At 38.1% G+C, this 23,665-nt stretch overlaps 1 protein-coding gene across 1 annotated transcript in view; it reads right to left on the minus strand.

The window, feature by feature from the left end:
• Positions 1-21,870, minus strand: part of HNMT (histamine N-methyltransferase) — a 38,163-nt gene extending 16,293 nt beyond the window's left edge. The window contains exons 1-2 of the mRNA XM_081579117.1: positions 21,715-21,870; positions 13,887-13,939 (exon numbers count right to left, since the gene is read on the minus strand). Of these exons, the coding sequence (XP_081435243.1) occupies positions 13,887-13,939; positions 21,715-21,851 (190 nt within the window). The 5' untranslated portion in view covers positions 21,852-21,870. The remainder of the gene's footprint in view (positions 1-13,886; positions 13,940-21,714) is intronic.
• Positions 21,871-23,665: the final 1,795 nt, after the last annotated feature.

The raw sequence follows: 23,665 nt of genomic DNA on the forward strand, positions 1-23,665 counted from the left end.
GGAGAGTGAAAAAGTTGGCTTAAAGCTCAACATTCCGAAAACTAAGATCATGACATCTGGTCCTATCACTTCATGGCAAATAGATGGGGAAACAGTGGGAACACTGACAGACTTTATTTTTTGGGGCTCCAAAATCACTGCAGATGGTGATTGCAGCCATAAACTTAAAAGACACTTACTCCTTGGAAGGAAAGTTATGACCAACCTAGATAGCATATTGAAAAGCAGAGACATTACTTTGCCAATATATGTCCATCTAGTCAAGGCTATGGTTTTTCCAGTGGTCATGTATGGATGTGAGAGTTGGACTATAAAGCAAGCTGAGCGCCAAAGAATTGATGCTTTTGAACTGTGGTGTTGGAGAAGACTCTTCAGAGTCCCTTGGACTGCAAGGAGATCCAACCAGTCCATCCTAAAGGAGATCAGTCCTGAGTGTTCATTGGAAAGTCTGATGTTGAAGCTGAAACTCCAATACTTGAGCCACCTGATGCAAAGAGCTGACTCACTGGGAAAGACCCTGATGCTGGGAAAGATTGAGGGCAGGAGGAAAAGGGGATGACAGAGGATGACAGGGGATGGTTGGATGGCATCACTGACTCAATGGACATGGGTTTGGGTAGACTCCGGCAGTTGGTGATGGACAGGGAGGTCTGGCATGCTGCGGTTCATGTGGTCACAAAGAGTCAGACACAACTGAGCGACTGAACTGACTGACTGACTGCATTACAGTCAAATCTAAGATGCCATTGATTATAGGATAGAAACAATCCTTCTTTTATATCACGAAGTCAGAAAATACAACCCTGTCAATTATATTTGTAAGATTTCACCAACTGGAAGATATAATCAATCTGAGATATTAAAATATGAAAAAAATATGCTGTAGAATTGATAAAATAGGCTAGATCAGAATTATATAAAATATATCAGGTATAAAAGAAGGATAAAGAAGTGTATCAGACACGTGCCCTCAAAAAACATCATGTTCTTGTGGAACAGACAGACATGGAAAGAACCCTGGCTTGGTTTGGGCCATGAAGGGAAGAAGGAAGGAGATGGTGATGGAGAGGATAAGACAAGAGGCCAGAGAGATGGAAAGCTGCATGGCAGACCACTCTTAAGCTCTGTGTTACAGGGTAAGTGGAAGTTAACCTGGGGACTTTTGGGGAAATGGGAATTTCAGGCAGAGGACAGGAAGTGAAATTGTATATGTGGGACTGCTGGCAATTCAGTGTTTTAGAATGTTTAGGTAAGGCAGGGCCTCCAAGAAAGAGGTGATTCTAGAGAAGTAAATGGAAAGGAGGTTATGGCAGAATAGATATTTATTCATTCATTCATGTACCAGTGATTCATTGATTATTTTACTGTGTGCCAGGCACTACACTAGGCTGTAGAAAATGATAAGAGGAGCAAATAAATACTTGCCCTGATGAAACTTTAGCCTGTAGGTGACAATGCGAGAGAGACTGTGATAAATTGGATAGACTTGAATTCCACACCTGTCTGATCCACGGCCTTGATATTACAACCTTCAGCCATTTGCTTTCTCTCTCCAAACTGTATTTTCCTCATCGGAAAAACACCAATAATGATAGTTCATAATTTATTGGGTGTGAGGATTAAATGAGGCAATGCACATAAAGCACACTGCAAAAGAGAGTTGGCACCTAATAAATGTTAGCTGTTCATTATTTTTATTGTTATCATTGAGTCCCTCTCTTTAAAAATCTCTCTTCTTTCCCTATTACTAATGCCTCCAAATTAAGTTTTGCACTTTTATTCTCTTAGTTATGATGTTGACCTTCACTAAAATACTTATGTGCTGGCAAGACTAGCATATGAAAATGACACTAGTCTTTAACATTTTGGCATGAATGGCATTAACAGAACCTTTCCAAGGTTACATATGGCAGGTGAAAAAAAGCATAGGTCATAAGACTGAGCAGGCTGGAAGAAGGAGATGAGGAAAATAAATCAGGAACAAAAGATGCCTAACTAGGAAAAGAGAGTGGTCTAATGGTATAATGAATGTCCCAGATACTGGTGATGGGAGTGGGTGGGGATTAGGGTAGGGAGGAAGTAGGGGAAGGAAGCCGAAGTGGAGCATGAAGAAATCTATGTGACAGTTTTCTCCAAAGCTGGCCTGATCAACCTGAAACCTTTTAATTAATCCTTAAGTTCCACTGTCAGAGGTTTCAGTTATATGTCCCTCTTCAAATATAGGCATGATGTGTTTAAAATATGGCCGATATGAAAGCAAGATATAATCACAAAAAATATCTTACTGTAAAATTAAGTAAAACAAGCAAAGGCTTGAGTTTATTAAAGGGTATCAAGGACTCAAATACTAATTTGAGCAACTGAGCAACTTTGATCATCAATCACTGAAAAGCATGTGAAGGGTTAGCAGACTATAGTACCATGAAAGTGAAAGTGAAAGTCACTCAGCTGTGTCTGACTCTTTGTGACCCCATGGACTATACAGTCCATGGAATTCTCCAGGCCAGAATACTCGAGTGGGTAGCCTTTCCTTTCTTCAGGGAATCTTCCCAACCCAGAGATTGAACCCAGGTCTCCCTCATTGCAGGCAGATTCTTTACCAGCTGAGCCACAAGGGAAGCCCAAGAATATTGGAGTGGGTAGCCTATCCCTTCTCCAGCAGATCTTCCCAACAGGAATCAAACCGGGGTCTCCTGCATTGCAGGCGGATTATTTTACCAACTGAGCTATCAGAGAAGTATCATAAGCCAGCAGTAAGAGATTCAAACAATGGGAAAAAAAAAAAAAGTTAGATCATTTGTTCTTTCTCAACTGAATCCTTCTGAGTAGGGGCCATAACAATATGAATGTGTTCCAATATTAGATATTAAGCACCCTATAAATGCTTTTAAAGAGCACACAACACGCTGGACTTGCCTGGTGGTCAAGTGGTCACAAATATGTCTTCCAATGCAGGGGACATGGGTTTGATCCCTGGTTCAAGAACTAAGATTCCACATGTCCTGGGGCAACTGAGCCCTCATGCTGTAACTACTGAAGCCTATGCACTCTGGAGCCCAAGTTCCGCAACAAGAGAAGCCACCACAATGAAAAGCCCATGCACCACAACTAGAGAGAAGCCTCCACACAATGCAGTTAGAGAAAGCCCGTGTGCCACAAGACCCAGTGCAGCAAAAATAAATTAATTAATTTTTAGAAAAGAGCACACAAGCCAAATTAACATGCTGAAAGAATGCGGGAAGGTAACTAGAAGTCTCGATCAAATAATTCAGAAATTCTCAGCAAATTCAGGGATAAACAGAAGAAATGTAGAAGCCAGCAGCCTGCTGCTTTTATTGTGTATAACAAAGCTTTCTGGGAATCTTAACTGTCAGGCCCAGAAAACCATGTTTAAGGGGAATAAAGCAATACTTGTTCATTTTATGGTCAATCTCTATTGTAATATGATCTCTTATTGCTTAATGATGATTCTGACAATTGTAGACTACTTACTGTTGACATGCTAAGCTTTTAGGCCAACAGCTGTTTCAGTTAGTTAAAACCTCACTGTGTTTCTAGTTTTGGAACAAAATCTGCAGTTTCCTGTGACAAATTGTAAAATTTGTAAAAATTTGTAAAAAAACAAATTTTCCAATGGAAAATTGTAGTGATTAAGCAACTTTATTCCCATATACAATCTTCCTTTCTTTTCTTTTTCTTTCTTCCCCACCTTCATCTTCTTTTGTGTCTGCCAAAGCAAATTAATGATTTTGGAGTCTTGGCATTTTATGATGATGTAACTGATTTTCTCAGTTTGTCAATAAGTGAAGCTTGAGCAAAGTTAGGAAATCCTAACATGTGTTGGCATGAATCAAAAATTGTTTTCTATTATCCTGGTTTGTGGATTTTTTTTTTTTTTCTCTTCTGTTCACTCCTGTGTTACTTTCTGTCAAACAGAATATGCTTACCTTTTGATTCGGAAAGTTAAATGAAAACTAAAATTTTTAAATTGCCTCCTTGCAAATCTCTTTCCTTTGTATTACCCTGTCCATCAAATCAGCCACAACTTTAGAATGACTTCCCACATCTCTTTTCTGACCTACGTTGAGTGTTTCACTAAATTTTACAGTCAGATATTTTTGTGATTATATCTTGCTTTCATATGGGCCATATTTTAAACATATCATGCCTGCATTTGAAGAGGGATATATAATTGAAACCCCTGACAGTGGAACTTAAAGAAAAAGTTCAAAAATAGTGAGGCAGAAATTGCTAGACAGTATAGGACTCTGAGATCTCGGTTCCCTTTTTTTAATTTCAATTTTTTTCTTCTCAAGTAAGCATCTCACTTCTTTAACCTAAAGCTAAACTCTTTGTTCCAGTTTCTAGGCATTCAGAAGAATGCTTCCCTGGTCTGGAGGGTCATAATACATTCAGACCCAGGACAAGATAGTCATTAACTGCTGTTCAGTTTATCAAGGAAAAAAAACACTCCAGGTGGACCACTAACTCTTAAACATACATCTGGTCCCTAAATGATGGTCTGGAGTCTTGAGAATGGGTCGAGGGATGGCAACGCAATGTCTGGGGAAACAGAAACTGGGAACCAAAAGAAAGCCACAAAAATGACAAACTAGATATTGTGACATTTAAACTGATTGGTCAGAAATTACATGCATCTAGCCGAACCAACCAAAAACAAACAGATCAATTCCAATAAAGATATAAACTACTGTTATCTGCACCTTTTGGGGTGCTTCACCCCTTTTCAGTGTCTGTGCTTAGAGTTTTGTATCTCTATCCTTTAAAATAAACTCTGCCTGTATGTTTACAAGTTTTTAGAATTCATTCTCAGCTCCAGTTCCATGAACAGAACTTGGTTTCTCATTTCAGTAGGGAAAAGGGTGGAGTCCATATTGTCCAGACAGCTTTTCTTCATTTCCTGAATTTCAAGGATATACTTAATGAGATAGCAGAGGAATGTTGCCTTTTTGCTTAAAATCCAAGGTCACTGGATTAAAAAAAAAAAAAAAGGAAAAGTTAGAGGCTATAAAGAGATAAAATTGGACTCAAATTTAGTATTCAATGGAAATATGCAAATTTGTTAATATCTCTGCCCTTTACATATCTCTAAATTAGGGATAATATGGTCTATGCTGCAGGGTCATTGTAAATGTTAAAGGCATTATATGGATATAATTTACCACAGTTCATGATATATAGTAATAATTCAATAAGTGGAAGCTACCATACATTAATTCAACAAATACTTTTAAGCACCTACTAAATGCTAGGTTCTAATCACTGGAGATACAGCAATGAATAAAACAGACCAAAACATTCAACCTTTACGGATGGTGATAAGTCCTAAAACCAAGGGAAAAAACAACGAGGGGAAGCCATGATGGGAGGGTTCGTGATTTTCAATTGGGTGGTCATGTAAGCTTCCTGGAAAAGGTGACATTTAAGAGAAGTCTGAAGGAGGCTAGGAACGAAGGAAATGAAGATGTGCCTTTATAAATGGGCAGCTCCGTAATAAAAAGACAGTTTGAAAGAGCACTCATCATGTGTTCGTGATGGCTTGTCTTCCTGACCGAGCTACATTAAATGAAACACAAAGCCCAGCTGGAGAACCCTGAGGCTATGCCCCAAATAAAAACATCCTCCAGGTCAAGAAAATGGAAGATTAAAGGCTAGTCATGGTATCTCCAGCCATTTGATTTCCATCTACTCTAGCTTCATTTCTCACATCAAAATATATACGAGTTCTTTAGATTATCAGCAGGAAAAAATTTATTCTATTACAAGTTGCATTAAGATTACGATCTTCCTTTTTCCCTCTACCAGAATATCAGGCACACACACACAAAAAATTGTCTCTAGGGAGAAAAATTGCCCAGATAACTCTCTGCTTAGTGATGAAAAATAATTTCAGCTGTGAGTTTGCAACCAGAGCAAAATCAGACTTAATTTTGAGCTGCAGTGCAAAAGATAAAAGATTATGGATGAGATCCCTTTTCTTGTCTTTTTCTTTTCCCTCTCCCTTTCTGGGTCTCTCTCTTGCGCCACCCCCCCCACCCAGCTCTCTCCTTCCCCCATACTCTCTCTCTCTCTCTCTTTTCTCCACCCACCTCTACACTGGGAGCCTCAGTATGGCGGCAGTTCTGTTGGTATGGAAAGATGAGAGTAGAATATTAAAATAGCTGGAGAGTCTCAGGAAGGGGATTATAAATATAAATTCTGAGCGGAAAAGGGCATTGCCATTTGCTTTCGTGTCTTCTGGCTGTTGGCCCAGGAAGAATACCGCCTGAATGCTTTGCAACTGCAGAAGAAAAGCCTTACTACCAAAATATTCTCTGAGACACAAACTTAAAGAAAATGTCCCAAAGGGTTCTGAACATTGAGGTGTAGTGATATTCAACAAACAACTCAAAAAAAGACTAAATCTTGCCTTACCTTTCAATTTACACTTTTTAAATACAAAGATATTTGCTACTTCAGTATATTACATAGAGAGGTAAACTCTATACTTACAATATTGTGATGTTTAAAAGGTATATAGTTAGTTACACTTAGTTTTAAACTTTTTGGTATTATGAGGCATCTGACAATGAACCATGAATTACTGTGCAGAAATCTTTTTGCATATTCATACCAAGAACCAGAATTGATGGTTAAAATGAGAACCTTTTCTTTGGTGATATTAAAACAAAATCCAAAACAACAGGTCTCAGATGCCAGCTCTTTCAAAGGATACAGGCTGAAGAACTATAGCAGATTCTCAGAAGACCCCTGGGCAGGCAAGACCAGTCCAATTGCTGGGTACCTTAGAGGTCGGGGGCTGAGATACATAGAATGGAGAGGATGTACAGACTCTACAGGGAGGGACTGAAGAGCAGCAGGGGCCTTGTTGGGACCACAGGGACTGGCTGTTTACGAAGTATATCAGTATTGTAACAGCTAGTGTCACAAGCTACTTGTGTGCTAGATGAATATTAGAACTGTTCTACTATTCTTGGTACATAATGCCATGCTACTTTCAGGAAAATTTCATTTCATTTCCTACTCTTAGCTTTTTGTACATGAAAGCTTTTATGCCACTGTAACCTCATTATGGCATATTTGCTTTTTAAATCTTGTCAACTTGTTCTCAGTAAAAATTTTCTTCAAAATAGGTTTCTTATATTCTGAATGTTAGTAGCTTACTCATCCAATATTTTTCCCCTTTTCTATCAGTTTGCTGTTGTTAATAGAGACAAAGCCTCAGAAGACCCTGGGTTTTGACCCCTAATCTCTAGGACCACTCCCCACCCCCCCAACCTCTTTGTGGCATATATGATTAGGATGGAAATGAGGATGGAAATGGACAGTCTATACCAGGGTTATATGACTGTGTGTATTAAATCACAAAGTTTTATTCAATAGTGTATGTCAAGCAGAAGCACATTCACCAACTAAGAGAATGCATCCTAAACTGGCATAAGAACTGGGAAGATACAAATCTGTCCCTCAGCAAAATTACAGATAGCCACATGCCATGAACTTTCTAAGTACATTGTAAATAGCCAACCTGTAAATGAAAAACATTCAAATGCTGGCAGAAAGAAATGTGGATCTACCATATTGCTTTCTTCCTATTTTACCTGTATCAGGCCATTACTACATTCTTATTGTGCATTCTTATGAATTGTTAAGGCTATACAACTGAGTTTATTTGCTTTTCTAAGTATACAGTCATTTAATATGCAGATAATGATACTTTTGTCTTCATTCTGCTCATTAATCCCTGTTTTCCTGCTTCAGGCCTTATTGAATTAGCCAAAACAATCTTGTTTACTTTGGTTTTAATTACAATGGTGCCAATATTGCAGTATTATGCTCATGCCTCTCAATTCTGTAGTATACCTGTCTTTAACAATACTTCACTCAAAGTTTTAAATACAGTACAATGAGGTAAACTATTTTGGTAAATTTACATATGGAGAATAGTTTATTTTAAAATAGAACTTTTAAAATAGTTATGAATACCTTTAAGAATACTTTACATCTGAGGCCCCAAGCATCTGAAGTAGACAGCCCTAAATCCTACAGGTTAGTGATTCACTAGAGCCCAGGTCCACATCCTTCTGGTTGTGAAGGAAGTGCTGTACATAAGTGAAACAGTTCTTACTCAGGTCAAGTTATAAAGCAGTTCAAATCCAGACTAAAAATAATCTGCATGTCTAGAAGTTCTACTTGAATTTCACCTCTTTAGTATAACCAAAAGTGGTGCCACACCACTCTTTCTAGAAGATTACTCATAAGATCATAGTTTTACTGGACTGAAAGCACCTTTAATTGCACAAATACCCAAGATGTCAGTACCTGAGTCCTTTGAATAGCATATGTGAAAAGTATTTTTCCAGCCTAAGCTAATACTCCTAACATGACAGGTAGCTCTTTATATCCAAAGATACATGCTTTCAGAAGTGAAAGCACATATCTTGATCATTTATAAACTCTAATACTGAACAACAACAAAAAACTTTCTCTTTTGACCACTGGCTCTTTAGGGCCAAATATTCTGTGGTTTGCTTAATAGGAAATATCTGAAGATGGCAATAAGCATATTCAAATTCTTTTTTTTTTTCAGACAAAAAAAATCCTCCATTTCCTTGTATTTCCTCAATCATTCCTTAGTTGCTGATGTAGACTGTCAGCTTACCTGAGGCCACTGGAAACATTAACCTTCGCTTCCTACCAGCTTCTGCTTCTAAATTGCATATACCAACTTTTCCAGTTCTTGCCTTAATTACATTCATTTCTACTTCTATTCACCTAGCTTAGAAAATTAAACTTCAGGGTCACCTTAACATGTCATTTACGAAAGAAAACAAGATTAAAAATCTGATAAAATCAGATTTCCAAATAGCTGGTCCTTACTAAATACCCAGTCTTCTCTTTTCCCAAGTCAATAATTAACTTTTATATCTGTTTAGTACAGTTTGTTTGACTGTTGTTTTTTTAGTTAAGAGACCTAGGTTTTATTCTTTCTTGATTGTTCTCAGGTTTTTAGTTTGTAGAATGAGGGTGTTGATGATCTCTAAATTCTCTTCTATATTTTAATCTCTGTCTTAATGTTGATGTTTATATGTCATAGAACAAGAAAACCACCTAACCCCTCTCAACATGTCAGCATAATTATTATCAGAAAAATTATATAAGAGGGTCCATACCACCTGTATTTCATATGTGAGTTGCTTCAGTGGATTGAATAATTTTGTATAAATATATACACTATTATATAAGGTATGACAGCTGATTTGGTACATATGGTGACTCACTCCAATACTCTTGCCTGGAATATCCCATGGATGGAGGAGCCTGGTTAGGCTACAGTCCATGGGGTCGCTAGGAGTCGGACACAACTAAGCGACTTCACTTTCACTTTTCCCTTTCATGCATTGGAGAAGGAAATGGTAACCCACTCCAGTGTTCTGGCCTGGAGAATCCCAGGGACAGGGGGGCCTGGTGGTCTGCTGTCTATGGGGTCGCACAGAGTCAGAACGACTGAAGTGACTTAGCAACAGCAGCAGCAGGTTAATAAGAAGAAGTAGAAAGCTGGATACAATGAGATTATTTAAGTTATAGTCCTGTTTAAACCTTATAAAATTTTCTGGCATTTGAACATAAGAATTGAACAATGCAATAGATAAAATGATTCTCCTTTTAGCAGAGCCCAGAGCAAGGAGAACACATTGCCCATTACTGCTTTCTGGAACATTTTTCCAGGCATAAGTGTGTGCACTGCAAATTAATAGCACTCTCCCTTACCAAAAAGAATATGGGTTTCTTTTTCTCTATGTACCATCAAACATAAAGACAATACTCATTAAATTTGAATAATAAAGAAGCTCCATTGGGTAGTTTAATTTTAGGAAGCATCAATGTTGACAATAGACCAAAAAGCATATTCTGTTAGGTTTAGAATACAATGTGGTTGCTCTCAATATCTAAAAATGGTTGCTGAAATCAGCATGATACAAATGCTCTGATACCTCAAATAAAGCATTCCCATTGCTCACTTTATTTCATTCAAGCACACAAACTCATGCACATATACAACTTTACACTTTCCTATTTTGCCTCTGGGCTTCCCTCATAGCTCAATTAGTAAGAATATGCCTGCAATGCAGGAGACCTAGGTTTTATTCCTGGGTCGGGAAGATCCCCTGGAGCAGAAAATGGCAACCCACTCTAGTATTCTTGCCTGGAGAATCCCATGGACAGAGGAGCCTGGCAGGCTACAGTCTATGGGGTTGCCAGAGTCGGGCACGACTTAGCGACTAAACTATCACCCCCACCATTTGGCCTCTGTAAAAACTACATGGTCTATTTCTGTACATGATTTTTTTTTCTCCTGATTTCCTCTCTTTCTTTCTTTGAATACCCATAGTATTTATTTCAAACATTATCCTAACATTAAACATGTAATCTATGAATAATAATGCTGCTTATCAATTGTATTTTATTGATGTGGTAGATCAGTTGTGGGCAACATCGGAAAATTTTCCATCAATTTCCTTTCTTTTGAACTGCACAGAGCCTTAATAATTGGTTGGTTTCTGAACTGAATTGCCAAATACCTTTTTCAAAATCCTTACATTCTCCCTCAGACTATGAAATCCCTCTCCACCCAAATACCAATACAGTAGTGGTAAAGAACCTGCTTGCCAATGCAGAAGATGTAAGAGACGTGAGTTTAATCCCTGGGTCAGGAAGATACCCTGCAGAAGGGCATGGCAACCCAATCCAGTATTCTTGCCTGGAGAATCCTATGGACAGAGGAACCTGGTGGGCTACAGTCCATAGGGTCACAAAGAATCAGACACAACTGAAGCAACTCAGCAACAACAACAACAAATAGAAGAGACAGAAAGGGTGCATAGCACCCCTACTCATGGTTCTGAGAAGAAAATCACATAGGTCCCCAAAGAGCATTATATATCACCCTCATTAAGTGATATAAGTGCAGGAATCTGATTTAGGGAAGTTTTTAGTTTGTTTCTTTTGGTAGATTTTTTTCATTGTGATGGTAAGAAGTGGTAGCACCATTATGAATGCAGAGAGGATATTTGCATTAAATATATGCAGAATATGATCTAGAGGTGCCTAGGCATCCAAGAAGAAAACATCTAGCAAGTGAAACCAGAGAAGCTCATAAGCTAAGACTGGAGAAGAACTCTGTAAGATGCATTATGGGAGCAGAACACAAGGTATAAGACAGGGCCAATGACCTTATCTGCTGGGGATTGGAGTTCAGCAGTGGATTTTTAAGGATACATAAGCCACAGGGTAATGCAAAATCTCAGGAACACTGTAGATCGTGAAACATGCAGGGAGACCATTTCTCTTAGGCCAGGACGGATAGTTCCTCCTATATAATAAAGTGTTTTTCTTCTGCGCACCCAGTACTTGCATTTAGTCAATGACAAACTATTAGAGGAGTATCTCCCAGTTGGTATATAAACACTCAAACTAGCCGAGTGGGGTGTCTTTTCCCTTCAAACACCTTTCCGCTCTTTCATGCCAAGGGCTTTTAGACCTAGAGATTTTAAGTGTATTACTTTTGATTTCATATCTTACTTGAGCAGTGAGAGCTAAGTATTTACAGCTTGAATTTCTCTTGCAGTTCTTATGTTTTTGATTGTTTCTTATGAAGAGTGATCTTAAAGGGCACCCATATTTCCCCCAAGGCAGAGCTTGTTATTAATACAATGTTAAGATTCAGTCAGTAGAACATCAAGCATTGCTGCTTCTGTTTTGGAAAGTTCTCTATATTAGCCCCGATTTGCACCTTTATGTAAGGAATCACTGTGTGGGGCAAATGTTCCTTTCTCTAGATAGCTTATAAGCATCTGGATAAATTTACATTAGAAATTCAATTAACTTTATATTAAAAGGTCAATTAACTTGGCCATGGTAGAGACTGTTTTTAATTACTTTTCCTTGTAGGGCTTCTCTTCTTGTCCAAGCACAAGTGACACTATCAAATGATAGTCTCATTGCCTGTGGTTGCCTGAAATTCATATGCAAAACACACTGGAAATGACTGTCTTGGTTAAAGGAATTAATAGGACACTCTTTGGGCAATTCATCACTCTTATAATCCTTAGGACATAAAATATCACAAACAATAATAGAGTATTTTAGCTTAAATACAATGTATTAGATCATTCATGACAGTATCTTTCATTACCTGTCCTTGTTGGTTTCTGTTTTCTTGCTGAAAGATGATAATAAAGTAAAACTACTTTAATAGTCAGTCCTTATTACATTATATCACAGTGTATTTTATGAAAAGTGAGCAGAAGATGACATAAAAAACTATCCTATTCCATTAGAGGGCTCTTGGTTATCTTTGTGTTAAGATGTGTTGTGTTGCCACAACTGAACTCATTCATGTAGGATTAGAACAATTACACTTAAGCGACTCAAGAAATCACTATTTAACACTATGTGACAAGTGGTAATGTAGTGTTCACTTGTTGCCAAGTGGTAACCTTTACCTACCATCACTCTATGATTGTTTCAAAAGAAAACAATAATAAGGATATCAACACATAAATAATATATATGACTCTATATTATCATATATTAATACATTATATAACATTATAAATGATATGACTATATATTAATATATATTATTATATATACTATATATTATATATAGTCATTATATTAACTCAGACTTTCAGACAACTAGCAACTTTAAATCAAACACTACTCAGGAGTTTGATACATGGCAAAGTCTGGAGATAAATTTTCTTATTTTGTTTTGTAGAAAGGACCTACCTGCACCTTATAAAAGCAGTTTATAAACTTATCTGTATAAATCTCACTACAACCTATGAGACATAATTCATTGCCCCCATTTTACTGATGGGCAAACTGAAGCTTATGTTTCAGCCAAGTTCACACAGTTCATTAGTGGCAGAGTTAGAAACTACACCCTCATTAATCCGCCTGTCGAGACTTCCCATTTCCCCTTGTATAAAAGTACTGGTTCTAAGTAGTGAGACCATGAACTGCTTATGAAAGGGAGTTGGGGAGCGTGCTAAATGCTTAGAGGGCAGTTGTGGACTTGAGTCAGAGGAAAGGAATGGTTTAGGCCACGGCAACTCAAAGAGTGGGGCCACAGAGGGTAAATTAACTACGTCATTAAGTATGTTTTTCTCCATAGTGATGCTTTCTCAATGAAAGAGCTGTGCATTGATTTACATTCCAGGGCATGCTTATCTCCTCATGCACCAGCAATAGTTCTCAAACCACCAACCAGTCTGTGCATCTCGTTTAAGTGGCACAACCTTAAGGAATATCTTCTGAAATTTTCCTTTACTGTGAACAGTTAAATCATTTGGTTCAATGTCATCCTCAAAATTATTCTGTTTTTCCATGCTTTTTATATGTTTAAAAAAATAAAATCATACTTATTCCTATTACAGATAATAATGAAATCTGATGTCCTAGATCCCATAAATATATGGGGACATTAATCTTAGTTGAAATGATATGGCTCTTACTAGTTTCAATAAACTAATCTCTTCCAAAAGTGAAGGAAAATGGCTTTTCTAAAGAATGAACAAAATTGCCATCAAGCAGCATGATGTCTGGTGGTTTAGTCGCTAAGTCATGTCCAACTCTCGCGGACCCATGGACTGTAACCTGCTACCCAGGCAAGAATACCAGACTGGGTTGCCATTTCCTTCTCCAGGGGATCTTCCCAGGCCAGGAATCGAACTCAGGTCTCCTGCATTTGCAGGCAGATTCTTTACCGACTAACCTATGAGGGATGCTCATGATGTCTGGAGGGAAGCTCATGATGTCTGGAGTGAAATACAAATTTTAAAATGCATTGTTCATACCTGCACCGCCGCCAATGCTTAGAATTTTAATTTCAGATTTTGTGTCTCCAATCCTGAAAAAAAAAAAAATTATGTAGTTTAAGAAAAATGTGCCAGGAAGTTTATAAAATCTGATTATCAAGGCTAGTTGAAGAGAACAGATGAAAATTACAGTGAAAAAAATTAGGCCAGTATGAAAGGTGTTGATCATTTCAGTGGTTATATTGCTGTCTTTACAAATCTTTGGAAGTAAAGATTCCACTCATTAACAGTCTTAAACTGGGAGACTTTTAGAGATAGCACTATAAATATCTCAGAGGTAGGAAATAGCATTTGTTTAAAGACTGGAGAATAAAAGCAGAAAAAGTGACTTTTGAGTCTGGTCATTATAATAAGCCATTCATTGTAAATCGGCTTCCCTGGTGGCTCAGATGATAAAGAATCTGCCTGCAATGCAAGAGACCTGGGTTCAGTCCTTGGGTTGGGAAGATCTCCTGGAGAAGGGAATGGCTACCCACTCCAATATTCTTGCCTGGAGAACTCCATGGACAGAGGAGCCTGGTGGTCTACAATCCATGGGGTCGCAAAGTCAGACATGACTGAGTGACACACACTTCTTTCAATGTAGATAGGAGAAAGGCTAAGGCGATTCATACTATCTCTATGATAGTTGCCTTCTTTCCTTCCTCTTGCTAACTTCCTTTCAATAAACAAATCTTAATTAAACATTTATTATGTGCCTGTTATAGGCACTGATATATAAAAATGAGTAAGATACTACTTTCCTCTTAAGTTGAATTGTGAGATAATAAAAGCCAAGTATATGACTCTGTACAGGAATAGAGTGGACTTGATGGACTGGGATGCAACAGCAGGACTTTCTTTAGACTGATGTAAAAATTTTTTTAAAAAAATAATGAGTCAGAAAAAAGTAGGAGATGCACAGTGACTGCCACATGTTTCCAATTTCGATGACCAGGTGAAGTGTGGTATTGCAAAAGAAGCTGGGGGATGTAATTTTATGACAAGTTTATGTATTGTCAGTTTTTTGTTTGTTTTGTGTTTTTATGGTTTTGATAAATCTGAATTCAGCAGATATTTGAATATGCAATATTGAAGTTGGGTAGAAGAGAGATTGGAATCAGTGATGTATTCTGGAGAATTATCATAGAGTAATGGTCAAAACTAAGAGAATAGATTCTATCACCCAAGAATATTGCAAAGAGTAGTGGGATCATGACACAGTACCAGGTTTTAAAAGTAATGGGATATGCATGAGACAAATGCTCAGGGCTGGGGCAATGGGATGACCCAGAGGGATGGGATAGGGAGGGAGGTGGGAGGGGGGTTCAGGATGGGGAACACATGTAAACCCATGGCTGATTCATGTCAGTGTATGGCAAAAACCACTACAATATTGTAAAGTAATTAGCCCCCAACTAAAATAAATAAATTTATTAAAAAAAATTTGTAATGGAAAAGAATCTGAAAAAGAATATATTTGTATACACAAACAATAACTAAATAACTGCAGTACATTTGAACCTATTACAACATTGTAAATCCACTATATTTCAATAAAAGAATTTTAAGAAAAAAAAAAGTAATGGGATAATGGGGAACACACAAAGAAGACACAGGAAAAGAGCAAAGCTCAGAGAAGTGATAAGAGAATTAGAGAAGGAAAAAAGCCAATGATAGTGTCAGAGGCATAAGAGTGTACGACTAAATAATAAAAAAGAAGACAACTCTTTGTTGAATTTGGCAATATGAATATCTTTGATAACTGCAGCTTTAAAGGAGGTTGAGGCTGGAGTCAGATGGCAGTGGAATTAAAAGTGTAATCAATAAAGAGAAAGAAGATACAGAGATTTTTGAAAAAGGATGAAAGAGTGAAAAGGAAAAAGAGGAGACTGGAGGGGAAACATGAACTGAAAGAATGGTGCTTGTTTGTGTTTTAGGATGCTCAATAAGCTTGGTTTTTGACTAAAGCGAGGAGCCTTCCCAGAGAGATAGGAAGAACACAGATTCAACCAGGGTTCTTAAAGATACTAGAAAGCATAGAGTCATGGACATCTGTGAATGAGTTGCCTTCCTCAGTGCTAATTATCTTCCAACTCATGATCATGAGTCTTAACATACCCATTCTTGTCTGTGCACTTGATTAATTCTTGTAGATGCTTCTATCTGTGGATAGAATAATGCAGAGCACCTAGGCACCTAGGTTGAAATCGTAGCTTACTAATATGTTACCTTGAATGACTTATTCTCTGTACCTTTACTACTAAAAATAGGATAATAATACCTCCTACCATATAGAGTTATAATTATAGTATCTGCTTTTTGGAAGAGTTGTGAGGATTAAGTGACATAATTTATGTGAATCCTTTAGAAATGTGTCTGCACATGACAAGTACCCAACTTATTATTATTCTAAGCACAGCTAAGTAATTTATATGAATTGTTTTTCTAAATTTTTATTATTGAAATATAGTTGATTTACAGTGTTGTGTTAATTACCATTATAGAGCAAAGTGATTCAATTATACATTGATATATACATTCTTTTTTATATTCTTTTCCATTATTGTTTATCACAGAATATCAAATATAGTTCTCTATGCTATATGACCTTGTTGTTTATGAATTCTGTATATAAAAGCTTACATCTGCTAACCCCAACCTTCTGCTCCATCCCTCCCAAAATCCCTTCCCCCTCGGCAGCCAACAGTCTGTTCTCTATGGCCACGATTCTGTTCCTGTTTCATAGATAGATTCACTTGTGCCATTTTTAAAATTCCACATATAAGAAATCTCATATGGTATTTGTCTTTCTCTTTTTGATTCACTTCACTTAATATAATCTCTAGTTGTATCCATGTTACTACAAATGGCATTATTTTGTTCATTTTTATGACTGAGTAGTATTCCATTGTGTATATACATATCTTCTCTAGTCATTCATCTGTTGATGAATATTTAGGTTGTTTCCATATCTTGGCTATTGTGAATAGTGCTTCTTTGAACATAGAAGTGCATGTATCATTTCAAATTACAGTTTTGTCTGGATATATGCCCAGGGGTGGAATTGCTGGAATCATATGGTAATTCTGTTTCTAGCTTTCTGAAGAACCTCCATACTATTTTCTATAGTGGGGGCACAAGCTTACATTCCTACCAATAGTGTAGCAGGATTCTCTTTTCTCCACATCTTCTCCAGCAATTGTTATTTGTTGACTTTTTAGTGATGGTCATTCTGATCAGCGTGAGGTGGTACCTTATTTTAGTTTTGATTTGTATTTTTCTAAGAATTAATAATGTTGGGCATCTTAACATGTGCCTATTGGCCATCTCTTGTGGGGGTCACTGCTCCTTTCTCCTGGGTCCTGGTGTGCACAAGGTTCTATTTGTGCCCTTGCAGAGTCTGTTTCCTCAGTCCTGTGTAAGTTCTGGTGGCTCTACGATGGGTTAATGGTGACCTCCTCCAAGAGGGCTTATGCCATACCCAGGTCTACTGCATGCAGAGCCCCTGCCCCCACAGCAGTCCTCTGCTGACCCATACCTCCTCAGAAGACACCCAAAGTTCTGTCTCAGTCTCTGTGGGGAAATCTGTATGCAGGTCAAGAAACAACAGTTAGTACTGGACATGGAACAACAGACTGGTTCCAAATTGGGAAAGGAGTGCGTCAAGGCTGTATATTGTCACCCTGATTATTTAACTTATATGCAGAGTACATCATGAGAAATGCTGGACTGGATGAAGCACAAGCTGGAATCAAGATTGCCAGGAGAAATATCAATATAGTATGATGATACCTAAGAATTATTGAAAACTTGCTATTTTCCAGGCAAGGATCCAAATGCATTACATATGACAACAACACTAAGCTACTATTTATAGCTATATACTATAGCCCTCCCCACTCTGCTCTCTACCTCCATACAGGTGATTGAATAATTCGTCCCTGAGGAAATAACCCGTCTCACTGATAACTTATCTATATTGGTATCTGAGAATCCTCCATCAAGAGCTAAGTCCACATCTAATTACTACAATGAGTCAGCTGCTCAACGGACTATTTCAGTACATACACAAAGAGTATATGAACCAATTTTTAGTGCCAATTTTTTAACTGGATGGACAACCAAGGCTTATCAGGTAGTTGGGGAGCTCCCCTAACACGGTGGTGGTGGTGGTTTAGTCACTAAGTCGTATCCAACTCATTGCAACCCCATGGACTATAGCCCGCCAGACTCCTCTGTCCATGGGGTTTCCCAAGCAAGAATAATGGAGTGAGTTGCCATTTTCTTCTCCATGGGATCTTCCCAACAGAGGGATTGAACCAGGATCTCCTGCTTTGCATGTGGTCTCAAGCATTGCAGACTGGTCCTTTACTGACTGAGCTACCAGGAAAGCACTGATAGAGAGACCAAAAGAAACAGAAAAGGTGAATTCAGAAGAAACATGCAGAAAGCAGAGGAAAATTTTATAATAGATAAAAGAAGGTAGACTATCTATGAAAGATGAACAGGATGCTATAAAAAAGGAATATTCTTGGAAATTAAAAACATAATACCAAACAATAGAGGGCTGAAAGATAAAATTGGGAGAAACTGGAAATGTAAGAAAATTAGAGAATTGATTTAGGAGGTCCTCTGTTTGATTAATAAAAGCTCCAGAAAGACAGAAAAAGAGGGGAGGAATGATTAAATAATACCAAAGCTTCCCTGAACTGAAGGATCTGAATCTTAATTGAAATGGCCCAGGGACTACCCACAAAAATGGGTGAAAAACACCCACACCATAAATTATTATCTTAAAATTTCAGAATACTAGATATAAGAGAAGATCCTAAAAAAGAACCAAAAACAAAACACAGTAGCAAAAGGTCACAAGGAATGGCATTAGGTTTCTCAGTAGTAACTCTAGTGGCTATGGTGGTGGTTTAGTCGCTAAGTCGTGTCCAGTTCTTGCAATCCCATCGACTGTAGCCTGCTAGGCTCTTTTGTCCATGGGATTTTCCAGGCTAGAATACTGAAATGGATTGCCATTTCTTTCTCCAGAGGATCTTCCCAACCCAGGAATCGAACCTGGGTCTCCTTCATTGCAGGCAGATTCTTTACTGACTAAGCTATGAGGGAAGCCCTCTAGTGGTTATCAGACCATGGAAAAATATCTTTAAATTTCTGATATAAAATCACTTTCAGTGCAGAGTTTTATACCCTAACTATCTAACAAAGATGAGCAGAGAGAAGGCATTTTTAAACACACAAAGTCTCAAAAAATTTACCTCCCATGTACTTTTTTAGAAAGCCGTTAAAGGATTAGTAGGGTAAAAAAAGGTTAAAGAAACCAAGAAAAACACAACATGGATTCGGAATCAGAGAATTTAGTACTGGAGAGAGGAGAAGAGAATTTCTATAAGGTGAAATAAATTCCCTCATCAGGCCGAAACCAAATCAAGCTAAACTGGAAAAAGAACAGAGAAGTCCAGAAACAATGTTCCCATGAGGAAAACTTAACAGATTACTTGCTCTGTTGGAATATATTGATAGATTAATATTTCTGTTTAGGGTATAAATAGTGATAGGTACAAAGAAAACTAAGACTATAAACTAAAATCAATAGGTAACTCTAGGAAAAACAAAAAGTTATACATGAAATGGAATGTAATGATAGTATAAATGCATTGTTCAGTTATGAATAATATGTACAGACAATGATATATAAACTAATAAAAATTTAGACATATCTAAGGTATATATGCATGTATAAACACACACATATATATACATGCTATATATGTACACATATATGTTGTATTGACGTGGTAGGGAGAGAGAGATGTGCATGTTTATTTAGCACTTTTAATACATCAAAATTAAGAAAGAGAATAACATGTTATTTAGAATTAGGAAAGAAAATTCCGAAAGAAATAACTAAATGATTTCAGAATGTTGAAAGTCATTGTCTCTAGAGAGCATGAATCAGGAATGGGAGTGGTTAGGGCAGAAAACCACTATTTTTGTTATTGTTGTTGTTACTGTAAACTTTTTGGAATCATTTGACCTTTTAAAATATGAGCACATCTTGCTTTAATAAAAATGAAAAATTAAGAGACACGTTGCCTATTGATAACTGATAAACAACTTTAAGTAGCAGTTTTGAAAGTCTAGCTAAATCTCATTTCACATCACCTTCAGAAAAAAATTACTTTAAAAAAATATGATTCAGATGATTTCTAATTGGATATTACCACTATAAGGCAAACTTAGTTACACCTTTGAAAATTCTTCAGTAGTTCACAGATTTCACATTCAGTATTTCCAATTAGATTGTATACACTTGAAGACAGGACAGGGGGTCATCATTCATTATGTTCTGTGCATCCATCATATGTCTTCAAACCAAACTGATGGCTGAAGTAAACTAAGGATCTGCATAACCACAGACTAGAGCACAGATGCTTAGTACTGCAAAAGAACTCAGAAATCAACTCATTACATTTAATTTTGGAAATGAGCAAAAAGACCCAAAGAAATTATAATTTGTTTTTGGATAAAAAATTGTTTATTTGCTGTCTGCTTTGATTTTTGCTTTATTTTCCTATTGTGTGTGTGCTCAGTCACTCAACCATGTCCAACATTTTACAATTCCATGGACTGTAGCCCACCAGGCTCCTCTGTCCATGGAATTTTTCCAGAATACTGGAGTCGGTAGCCATTTCCTCTTCCAGGGGATCTTACCCGCACAGGGATTGAAACTGTGTCTTCTGCATCTCCTGCATTGGCAGGTGGATTTTTTTTACCACTGTACCACCTGGGAAGTCCTATTATCCTATTATTTATTAATATACAACACTCAGTTTTTTTAAAAAAATTGAAAACTGAACCATAACAAAAGATAGAAAAGGAAACAAAATTCCGTATATTATACATCCAACAATGCCTTCTCTGGTCAGGCAGATTTAACTGCCCTGGTGAAAGAATTTCAGGCCTATAACAGAAAAATTCAACATAAAGACTAAACGCAGCAGCAGCAGGGTTTTTTTTGCTGTTGCAAATTGGAGCCACAGTCATTTTTCCCAGTTTTCCATCATTATTTCCTGAAGCAGAGTCAGGTTACAGCAATCCGCCCCCAGATAGGTGATTTGATTATCTTTACCATGTGGAATCTGTTACTCTCATAATGCTTATCAGCTCTGGCACAAATTGAACACATTAATCACCAAAAAAAAAAAAACAAGCAGTCTGCCAGAAGGATAAGAACTAGTGAGTTTCACTGATAATGGAAAAATGCTTTGGTAGGGCCACATTGTTAATATTAACTTGAAAGTAAAAAGACAATGTTTCTTTTGGAGAGTGGGAACTATGATAATGGATAAGGAAAATGAATTTACATGGGTGTTAGAAGCATCGAGAGGCAGCCACTCAATCCCCAGGTGTAACCAGTATTTGGTAATTATTTGATTCTAAATGCAAAGAACATAAGACTCTGGGATTTTTTGAAACATAAAATTTGGAGGAGGGCCGAAAAAATCTCACCTCGAAGATTTGGATCTTATCTTTTCCCAAAGGAACGTGAATTTGTGCCTTCAAAGGGTTAACGCTTATCTCCTAGCAGCTTGAAATCGGTACAAATCAGAGCTTTTGAATGTTTCTAGTGATCGGCTCAGTGAAACGCGGCAGAAGGGGCGCAGGGCGGCTCCGGGACAAGCCGAGCTGCTATCAGTTCCTCTTATCCCGCAGCCCAGCCTGCCGGCTGGGCATGACCCATCTATCACTGCACAGAGCGCGCCCAGGCTTGTCGCTTGCACAAAAGACAGCCTGTGGTTTCTGTTGCTGTTACCTTGCTATTATGCCCGGCAGCTTCTTGTCGATGAATTCCTGCATACACTGGTGCTCCGTGGAATTGCTGAGAAACCTCCGGAAAGACGCAACGTATCTGCTGTGGTCAGTAAACAGGCTCCTCATGGAAGATGCCATTTTTGGTTTTCTGAGAGACAGGGAGGGAAGGGACGTTTAACTTCCTTCCTTTCCCTTCCTAGTTCCTTCTTTCTCTCCTCACACCCCCTGGGTTCTATCCAAAACAAAACAAAACCAATAGGCCTGCTTTGAATTGAAAGTGCTGGCAAGGCTGGGTGTGCAAAAGCTGATACTAAGTCAGTATTTGTACAGGACTTTTCCCGGAGACTTTACCCCCGGCACAGTTATCTTAGAAGAAAAGGAGGTAGTAACGCAGAGCAGTAAATCCACTGCTGAAACTTGCTTTAAAACTCAAGTTCAGAATGTTGGAAAAGCAGACAACATTTAAATCACTTCCTGCTTTGGCAGCAGCAAGGGTAAGTTCCCAGTGGGAAAGTGGCCACCAAAGGGGTAACAACAATGACAAAAGAAACAGGCCAGTTCAAGGCTTTAATTCTCTTCTAGAGATCCACATCTGCTGAATCTTTGACAAAAGATTGTCGTCTGCCTCCAGGCTTTCTGTAGGAGAGTTTCCTGCCTTCACACCCCAGCACATTTAATCTTTAAACTCTGCTGCATTTTTTCATGTACTGGTTAGTTTGTTGTGATTCAGGAACAGAGCTTTTGGGTTGGCCATAAAGGCCATTTGGGTTTTCCCATAAAATGTTATACCAAAACCCTAAGTGAACGTTTCGGCCAACCGCAAATTAACTGGAAGGTCTGAGAAGCCTGTTTGGGGGATGAGGGTGGAGGAGGGGATGAGGAGTGTGAGCCCAGTCGCAGGGAAAGAATGCAGGACACTGGAATCCTTCAATCCGTTGGAAGCCTTCCCTAAGCACTTCTGAACAAGGGTCCTAGACTTTTAGGGTTGGATGAGTCTTTGGAGGCCATGTGGTGTCCCCTGTCAAAAGACTCAAAGTGTCTGAGCCTTTTACCTAGGAAATGGTCTTTAAGAAGTCCACCCCTATACCAACATGGGATATTAATAATAATACGGTCGAAATCATGGAGCAGTTATGAGAATTAATTAATACACCTGTCTTAGAAATGTGTCTGCCTAAACCATTCTCCTCTTCTGATTCTGTTCCAAAGCTGTCCTCTAAGCATTCAGCACACTCCTCAACCCTCTTTTATAAGCATCTCATGGTCTCACTACTTAGAGCCAGAGCTTTTAGCCAAGGGGAATGGGAAGTCTGGAATGAACTGTGGGAACTTTACTGAAATACAAGCTTCAGTTTGCTCATCAGTAAAATGGGAATGAGTTAAGTTTCATAGGTTGTAGTGAGATTTGTATAGATAATATTTATAAAGTCCTTTAGCATGTGATTACTGCTTAAGGGGCAGGCTGGTCCTTTCTGCAATAATAAAACAACAAAAAAGCAGTTATTTTATTTATGGACACTGAAAATTAAGTTTAATATTTATTTTCCCTTGTCACCAAATGTTACTTTTCTTCAGACGTTTTTCTGATCATTTAACAATGCAAAAGTTATTCTTAGCTCGTGGGCTGCACAAAGTCAGGTGCTGGCCTGGATTTGACCCTTGGGCTCTGGTTGTACTTGGGTGCTTGTGCTCAGTCACTCAGTCATGTCTGACTCTGTGACACCATGAACTGTACCCACCAGGCTCCTCTGTCCATGGAATTTTCCAGGCAAAAATACAGGAGTATTAGACAACCCAGGAGTGGGTTGTCATTTCCTCCTCCAGGGGCTCTTCCCCACCCAGGGAATGAACCCCTGTCTCCTGCCTCTCCTGCATCGGTAAGCAGACCCTTAATCTAGCTTCTAGGCCTCCCTCCATACGTGTAACTGCTGAACTCCCATCTCTATGCAACC

Source organism: Giraffa tippelskirchi, chromosome 3 (genome assembly GCF_054371585.1).
Source record: "Giraffa tippelskirchi isolate mGirTip1 chromosome 3, T2T-mGirTip1v1.2.pri, whole genome shotgun sequence".
Classification (NCBI taxonomy): Eukaryota; Metazoa; Chordata; class Mammalia; order Artiodactyla; family Giraffidae; genus Giraffa; species Giraffa tippelskirchi.